This window comes from Actinia tenebrosa, unplaced genomic scaffold, assembly GCF_029948245.1.
Source record: "Actinia tenebrosa isolate PJP-AT-01 unplaced genomic scaffold, QUT_ActTen_1.0 PGA_scaffold4__44_contigs__length_22323623, whole genome shotgun sequence".
NCBI lineage: Eukaryota > Metazoa > Cnidaria > Anthozoa > Actiniaria > Actiniidae > Actinia > Actinia tenebrosa.
In genome coordinates this window covers 11,327,898-11,336,971 of record NW_028292581.1, presented here as the reverse complement: position 1 = coordinate 11,336,971, position 9,074 = coordinate 11,327,898, and the positions used below count along the sequence as shown (strand labels likewise).

At 43.7% G+C, this 9,074-nt stretch overlaps 1 protein-coding gene across 1 annotated transcript; it reads right to left on the bottom strand.

The window, feature by feature from the left end:
* Positions 1–70: 70 nt before the first annotated feature.
* On the bottom strand, positions 71–7,372 carry LOC148907077 (uncharacterized). The gene is made up of 6 exons (XM_089036459.1): positions 5,188–7,372; positions 4,870–5,091; positions 4,455–4,618; positions 3,045–4,088; positions 1,588–2,590; positions 71–1,400 (listed from the first exon to the last, which is right to left on the bottom strand). Exons 3-6 carry the CDS (start codon positions 4,572–4,574, stop codon positions 478–480), a joined length of 3,090 nt encoding a protein of 1,029 aa, XP_088892585.1. The 5' UTR covers positions 4,575–4,618; positions 4,870–5,091; positions 5,188–7,372; the 3' UTR covers positions 71–477.
* Between the last annotated feature and the right edge of the window lie 1,702 nt (positions 7,373–9,074).

The window sequence follows — 9,074 nt, the reverse complement described above, 5'->3', positions numbered from 1 at the left end:
ACCAATAAGTTCAAGAATAATGTATAAATTAATGACTGGATATTTGAAAACTACAAATAGCCGAGAGTATTGGAAAGTTCGGGTAAAGTTTAAACTCATTTTGAAACAAAAAACTCGCAAGATATCAGCTTAACTGGTTCGGACGGGGCGGCACAACGCAACCGCCTGTCATTCATAACCACAAAAGTTCTCCAATGAGGGTTCATTGCATTTGGTTGTTTTATTGAACTTTGGGGGCTGCGCAACCCCCACCCCCACTCCACACACACAATTCCCATTTTGTTCTTGTCTTCTGTCCTTACTTATTTTCCGAAGATGCTCAGATAAAAATTGTATAAGGGAGATAGTACGTCGTTCAAGTGCCGAAAGGAATGTGCTGAATGCAAGAACTGACTGGAAGAACAATTTTGACCATCAAGAGAGACCATCGCATTTTTCTCATTTAGGGGCCGTTGCATCTCGGTAGACTCGGCACCTCTAGATCCGTCCCTGGCATGCACAAGACTCTACCAGTTCCTTGATCAGATTGATATAAGGCGCTTTACGACGAACTTGGATATGGTCGACCGCAAGATCAAAATGCCCACAGACAGAACGCAACACTGAGACACCTAGGTGTGTAAGCTTTTTCGTTGAATATAAAGAGCAAATATTCAAGGTGTCGTAGACGATCGGGTGGTTTAGCTGGACTTCTTGCAGGATATGTTCACGTGTTTTGTGATAACTGTCTTCATCTTCTGCTGCTAACTCATCATCATCGTCATCAGCTTGATCTGGTGTATCCATTCCGCCTTGGCGCGCTTTTTTCGACATTCTTGAAAAATATGATTTAATCTGCTGAGCAGTTAGGAACTCATCAATGTTGAAAAGGCGCTTGCCTTCGGAATCCCGAGTAAAGCGCATATCTTTTGCTACTGCTGCAGGATCGGCCTTGTTTCCTGTTTCCTCGCCGATTTTAAACTTGTCATCTAAATAACGTGTTTGTTTTTCATTGAAACGGTTGGCCTTTTTTGAGGTCTTCAGGGCCCAACCAAGTGCTAGCACAGCTCCACCCTCGCTTTCTTTTTGTAATACTGTGGGGTTGATATTGAGGTTTGCACTGGTGCCTTCGATAAGTTTTGACGTATACAGGACTTTAGCCTTGTCCATCAGTGTTTCCCTTTCAGGAGCTAGATGGCATTTTCCATAGCTCATATGTTTTTCAAGACCAAAATAGCGCTGATATTCGCTGGTACAGCCTGCGTTGGGACATGTGAAGAGATTATTTCCATGATCTTCAGGCTCAGAATCTTGGGAGTTCACAGTCTGGGAAGGCTTTTCTGCTTTTTTCTTTGTACTAATATCAACAAAATCTCCTGGTGAAAACTTCTCGGTAAACTGGCAATCATTTAGCTTCAAGGCTAAAACAAAGCAAATATGTTTAATTGTAATGATGAACGAATATATGAGAAGATATTTCATTGTTTATGGTTTTGACATTTCGGCCATCAAGCTATGGCCATGCATCATCAGAATTCGACTGATCGTAATATTGCAGCAACAACTTACTACTTTGATCAATCATAGATATCACGGTTATTACATTACCTTCACAAAACTTTTTACTTGAAATCTGCTTCCCTATTCCGATATCGTATGCTCTCCATGCCGTTATACCCTTCTTTGTATATTCGAAATTGTTCAAGAAACTCACTCCATCCCATTTGGGTCCAACGCCGTCAATATCCGGTGGAACTTTCGCGTCGATAACCGCTACCCTGACACCACGTATGCCGCCATTAGAAAGGATGGCCTCTCGGAACTCTTCTGGCGTGTTAACATCATGACCCTCATTCATGTATCTTCGAACGTGTGCTTTAATTACTGCCGCCTTCCTATCACACGCTCCTTTACCGCCTTGCGGGTCACTAAAATCAACTCTTGCAACACCTATTCCTGTATGAGCTTTCATTTGTTGGCAGCTGGACAGCATGAGGGAGCTGTGATAACATGCACCATTGTCTTGGCGCAAAAAGACTTTGGATAATTCAGGATGCTCAGTTTTCAATGTTCTTAGAGTATGATCAAGCATGCGCACAACAGAAACACTGTCTTGGGAGCAGCTTTTGGCGATGTGGATGAATGCTTGTTGTTTTATAATCCCTCCTACTTTGGTGACAACTACGCTAATATGCCACGAGATTCCTCGTTTTCCATACCAATCTGCCTGGGTTTCCCTGTATCGTTGAGGAAGAAATTTCATCGCCCAGTCTTGAGTTAAAAAGATAGAGTTTTCATCAAGGCTCGTGTCTAGGATAAAAGTACGACTCATATCTTGCCTGATACTTCTGAGCTGATGGCATTTCCAGGCCTGGATGGCTTGCGTAGCTTGACCATACAGATACATCAAATCATCACGCTCATCATTTGACAACTCAATTTCCTTCAAGACTTTCTTTGTTTCTTCTAGGGCACTTTGTATTGCTTCGCACTGCTGACAGAATTCATCATGGACATGTGAGCAAGTCGACTCTAAATTGTTATTCTTACTGTCAACTAGGGCGTATACCATGCAGTGATCGGCGACTCGGGAGTCCTTTGAAATGTGAACCTAAAAGAAGACATTAAATTCATTAAACATCATTTTTACAATCAAGAACATAAAAAGGACTAGCCACATCATTGATATCATACAAATCAGGGGCGGATCCAGGAATTTGTTCAGGGAGGGGTGCTGCGCACAAAGTTAACCCAGGGAGTGGTGCACCCCTTAAAATCAAAGGGGAAAAACATTATTTTGTATTGGTTATCTTCGAAGTATAGGGGCACAAAGTCGAACCAGGGAGGGGTGCGCACCCCCTGCACCCTTCCCCTGGATCCGCCACTGCAAATACAAACTGTTTGCATCTCATTAGATATTATATATTTTATATGGTTTATAACCAAACGACAGGATGCATTTTTCGCGTGCTGTCATTGGTTCAAAGCGCAACATTTACACAAGACGGAATCAGAAGGTATCCCAGAACGGGTTTATTTACAATTTTGTTTTATTAAAGGATTACCTTATAGTCCGTCTTCAGGTACTGTTTACCTTCTTTCAGATCCTTCTTTAACAACATCAGTTTTTTCCTATCAACACCACTCTTCGCCTCTACTCTGTCAAGCAAGCCATAGAGATCATCAAAGGCTTTAGCCCCTTCAGCTGAAAAATAATCAAGACCTTGCAATGACCTCCGGACTGTTGCACTGCAGCATGACAATATGCGTAGCATGGTAGATGATCCAAACGGTTTGAAATTCGACTCCTGACAATACTGTTGATATTGTTGTACGATTCTTTGAGGGATGATTGTACGAATGACATTTGGAGTCTCGAGGATCTCTCCGGACGAAAGGTGTAAGTATCTCTGTCCAAATGGAAGGTCTTGAATTACGTGTGAGCTGGTAATAAAGGATAGAAAATGATCGAGTTGATCCATGTTGACACGCATTCTTGGACTTTTGTCTAAAGGTAAGGGAACGCCCCGTCCATATTTTAGTCTATGCATTCTTGCTATTTTGAACCTGTACTCAGTGAGTCCTGGTATGTACTGTCGAAGTCCTTCTAGGGTCGTTAAATCCGCCATGATTGACAAGATTTGTCTCCTTGTATCACATGTGGAGGCGTTTCTGTATGTTTCAGCAAGGGCGTCTAGGTATTTGTTGTCATCACTCTCTATGTTGAGAAGTTGTTCAACAGCTCGAGACGCTTTGAGTGCGTCCCACAGCAAACCAGGTTCTCCAGGAGCAATGACATTGAGGACAGCCACAACTGCATCTTTTGTCTTGATGATGCGATCTTGTTTGGCTCTTGAAGTGATATTACCAAAATTATTTTTAGAAGGCCCAACTGATGGTAGATCGCAAGAAGACAGGAATTCATTTAGTTTCCTTCTTCGGACAGCAAGGGATGCTGTGTTCAAACAAGCATCACTTGATGTACTAGACGCTAGCGATTCATGACCGCTACCAGCAAAACTAGAGGAAGGGCTTGATGTAGGTTCGTCCAACAAATTCGCCAATGACATGTTCTTGAAGACTGCGCATAATTCTTTAAAATCATTTTCCTAGTTAAAAAGAAAAAATGACGTCATCTACAATGTAAGACAAATCTTATTGGAAATGCAGGTTATAATTATTGCACTATTCAGTTGAAACCCCCATTCCTGACATGTGAGGAATTCAACATTCAGCTAGTTTAAATTTCCAGCCCTATCCCAGATACAAGCGGGAAAAGAATTTTGTTTGACATTTTTAAAGTTGATGCTGTTAAAGTGGCAAAACTGTTGCAGTACGCTTTTAGTGTCCCTTGTCTCCGTGCATTCACGTTGTTAAATGCGAGTCAAGGCCCTGGTAACGCCGGGTTAATCCCCCGCCCTGTCCGGGGACCGGAGGTTTTAATCTATCGACCAGTGAATCAACGAAGTCTGTACCTCCTTGTTTTCCATTTCTGATATTTGATCACTTTGAGATTCTTCCTCCTGAAAGGTAGTGTCTTGTTCTTGACGCTCAGATTGTTCTTCCAGTTTCTTGCATTGGTACGACAACCTCATATCCTCAACCTTACGCAATCTTTCTCTACATCTTCGGCAAATTGCTAAGAACAGTGTGCAAGAAAATAATTAGATTTGTGTTTTTGTGTTTTTGTGTTTTTTTGTTTCTGTGTGTGAGTGTGTGGGGGGAGGGGAGTAGCATCAAAAACTGTGTACTATTTCTTGGTTTATCTTCGTCATCACGTACGTCCACAACTCAGATTGGGTGGGTGGGTGGGGGGGGGGGGGGGGGGTGGGAGATTGTTTACTCCACGTTTGTAGACCCACCAAAAATGTGTAATAAATAAAGACTTACGTGAGCCAACTGGTATCAGTATTTTTGTAAACTTGAAAAGGCGTTTGGATTGTTCCACGGTAATGCCTCGATCACCTTTTGGGGGTTGAGTTCCATGACCCGACCAGTCAATGGGACATGCGCAACTTTTCTTGTTACAGCGCCATCTTACACCAAATTGGTCACGATGCCTTGGACATACATTGTATCCAATAGAGAGTTCTTCCGTTTTGTCAAAAACACCTTGAGATCGATCAAATGCACGAAACATTAATTCTAGTAGGAAATATCTATGAGAAATCGCTTCTCATGCAAGCGCTCGATGTTTTGAGTTCTTACCTGCTCGAGCTAATAGAAGTTTTGATTCAGTGTCCAAAGCCGAATCTGACACGGCAAACAACTTCAGTAGTATAGGGAATGGGGGTTCCAGCGCAATCTCAACACGGGCAAGACCCGTGTCAAAAATCCACCTACGGAAACAACCCACTCCAAGTGTGGTTGGGGGCAACAGCGCAAATATGTTAGTCTATATATGGAGTGCGAAGAATGTAAGAGAACTTTTAAGAAAGAAGCGGATTTGAAAAAGCATTTGAAAATGAAGACGAAGTGTATGAGCAGTTATGATTGTGGATGTGGTAAGAAGTTTGAGACTAAGGTTAAATTGTTTTGGCATTGTCAGGACTGTGAGTACGACTACGACGACCTAAAAAGTGCTTGGTATTAGGTATAAAATATTTCCTATTATATAGATGGAATCCCAAAGCAACTTCAGCACGGTGTCAATACCCGGTAACGGTGAGATTGACGTTAGACAGTTTTGGCGTCAGTCAGAAAGGAAGGTTAAAAGGACTCTCCGAAAAGGTATAGAAGAATTAGGAGCCCTGAAAGCGAGCATAATGGTAGAAGTAAGTTTGTCAAAAGACGAGGTAATGACGACAGCAATGTTGCGATCAAAGTCGTTAGTGATATTAGAATCCACGAATCTGGATAGGTCACTCAGTGAAGCCTTAGAAGCAATAATGGAGTCGCTGTCTAACTACACGAAAGAAGGATCGGGTTGGACAGTAGAGGAGGTTGAAGGAATAGAGATAAGTATAGCCAGGTACGTACCCATACGAGGGGGGAGTTACGTACCGCTACCAACGTGGGTAGAAAGGAAGAAGGCTATTGTAAACGTGAAGAATGAAGACAATCGATGCTTTATGTGGGCAATCAGGTCTGCACTGTATCCAGCAGAGAAGGATCCCTGTAGGACAAGTAAGTATCCCACAGATGATTTAGAGTGGGATGGTGTGGAATTTCCCATGCAGTTGATAGACATCCCCATATTTGAGGAAATAAACGATCTAGCAATTAACGTTTACGGAGTCAGAGAGCAGACGATAGTACCGTTAGTTCTGTCAAAAAGTAAAGGAGAGCGCGTACATTTATTCTACCACGGCGGACACTACTCATGGGTTAAACACATTAGCAGACTATTCTACAGACATACTAAGCACAAAGGCAAAAAGTACTTCTGCGACTGCTGCTTGCTGTCATTTACATCCTTAAATACCCTAAAGAAACACGATGAGATCTGCCGCGGAGTCGAAGAAGTGGCGCAACGGATCCAGATGCCCACCAACAAAGAGCTTTCATACGCAGACCATCAAAAGCAGATGCAAGTGCCTTACGTGATATATGCAGACTTCGAAGCGTTGATAACTAAGGAAGAGCAGAAACGTGGCGCCACGAATAAGGTAGGATTACACGAGATCTGCTCCTTTGGTTACATAGTAGTCAGATCAGACGGTAAAGCAAACCCTCCTGTGATTTACCGAGGTAAGAACGCAGCTAATGAGTTTCTAGAAGCATTGCGAGAAGAGGAGGGAGAGATTAGAGAACAATTAAGATGTCCAAAGAAGATGGAATTTACCAAAGAGAACCAGGAGGCTTTTAACAAGGCAAAAAAATGCTACATTTGCCAACATACGCTTCTTCAGTTTGGAAGACGAGCCAAGAAAGCGTGGGATGAAGATGGAAAGTATCTAGGAGAAGCTCATTTTAAATGCGGGAAGTATGCTAAGAAAGGTGAGAAGCCGGGAAAGCCCTCCACGCACTGCATTCACTGTCACAAAGCATTTGTTGAGGATTTCTATGTGGATAAGGTTAGGGATCACTGCCACATCACGGGTAAATACAGAGGAGCGGCTCATTGGAAATGCAATATAAACTTCAAAGTAAATCCAGACATGGAGATTCCGGTGTTCTTTCACAACCTCCGCGGTTACGACTCCCATTTGCTACTACAAGGAACAGACGGCTCCGACGTCAAATGCATACCCAACAACAAAGAGCGCTACATGTCCGTAACTGTGGGTAAGCTAAAGTTCTTAGATTCGCAGCAGTTTATGGCGGACTCCTTAGCAAACCTCGTAAAGTATAACACCAACTTTCCCATTTCCAGTCAATACGGCGCGGAAAGGAAAGGAGTCTACCCATACGAATACATGGACTCCTGGGATAGATTCAAAGAACCCCTACCACCCAAAGATCGCTTCTACAGCACCCTAAACGAGTCTGGTATAAAGGATGAGGAGTACCAGCATGCGTTAGACGTGTGGGAAAAGTACTCCTGTGAGAACATGGGGGACTACCACGACATCTACCTAAGGTCTGACGTAGTGCTGCTTGCAGATGTTTTCCAAAGCTTCAGAAAGATGGCTATGGAATATTACGGATTGGATCCCGCTAATTTCTACACGGCTCCTGGGCTCAGCTGGAGTGCTTTGTTAAAGAAGACAAATGCGCAGTTGGATCTCCTAACGGAGTACGACATGTACCGCTTTATGGAAGACGGTATTCGTGGCGGCGTATGCGGACCCAGCCGACGTTACGCCCGCGCAAACAACCCCTTAGTAGAGCACGACCCAGAGAAACCAACCACATACATTTACTACCTGGATGCGAATAACCTTTATGGTTGGGCAATGTCACAGTACCTACCTGTGAGAGACTTCGAATGGGATCCAGTGAAGCCGATAGACTTCTACATGCAGGTAGGAAAGGAGGAAGACAAGGGTTACGTCTTAGAAGTGGATCTGGAGTACCCAGAGCACCTGCACGACGAACACAATGAGTTCCCCTTAGCACCAGAAGCGATAGAGATACCATTTAAGCAGCTAAGTCCGCTGCAAAAGCAAATGTGCCCTGGTTACAAACCGTACAGGAAACTAACTATGAACCTGATGGATAAGAAGAAGTATGTGGTACATTACCGCAACCTGCAGTTCTACGTGCGACACGGAATGCGCGTAGAGAAGATCCACAGAGTCCTAAAATTCACGCAGGAACCCTGGATGCGCCCCTACATTGACTTTAACACGCAAAAGCGTACCGCAGCGAAAAATGACTTCGAGAAAAACCTCTTCAAACTGATGAACAACAGCGTGTTCGGAAAGACAATGGAGAACATCCGCAAGCGCGTAAGCGTAAAAATAGTCAGCACCAAAGAGGAAGCAGAAGCATACGTGTCACAGCCAGGCTTCGTTAGATACGTAGAAATGCTGAACTTCTACGTGATTCACATGAAAAGGGCAAACCTCTTACTAAACAAGCCCGTTTACACAGGCTTTACGGTGCTGGATCTATCGAAGCTGCTTATGTACGAGTTCTACTACGATAAGCTTAAGCCAAAGTACGGAGACCGCTGTCGCCTCCTGTACACAGACACCGACTCCCTAATTCTAGAAGTGCAAACGGAAGACGTTTACAAAGACTGCCTCCCCGACATAGACGAGTACGACACCAGCGGTTACCCGAAGGAGCACTTCCTTTACTCTGCAAAGAATAAGAAGGTAATTGGGAAGATGAAAGACGAAATGTTAGGAAAACCCATCGTGGAATACGTGGGTCTGAAACCAAAGATGTACAGCGTGCTAAAGTTAGACGGCGTAGAAAAGAAAGCTAAAGGCGTAAAAAAGTATGTGGTTAAGAAGGACATTACGCACGAGTCCTACCTCAACGTATTACGAACACGCAAGGAACAGCGGCATAAGATGAACAGCCTGCGCAGCTATGGTCATCAGATACATAACGTCACGCAGGAGAAGGTGTCACTGTCTGCATTTGACGGTAAGCGATGGATGTGTGATGACGGAGTGCATACGATAGCATTCGGACATCACACGATAAGCAGTTCTTCTTTGACGAACCCACGTGTGGGGCCATCGTGAAGATAATACAAG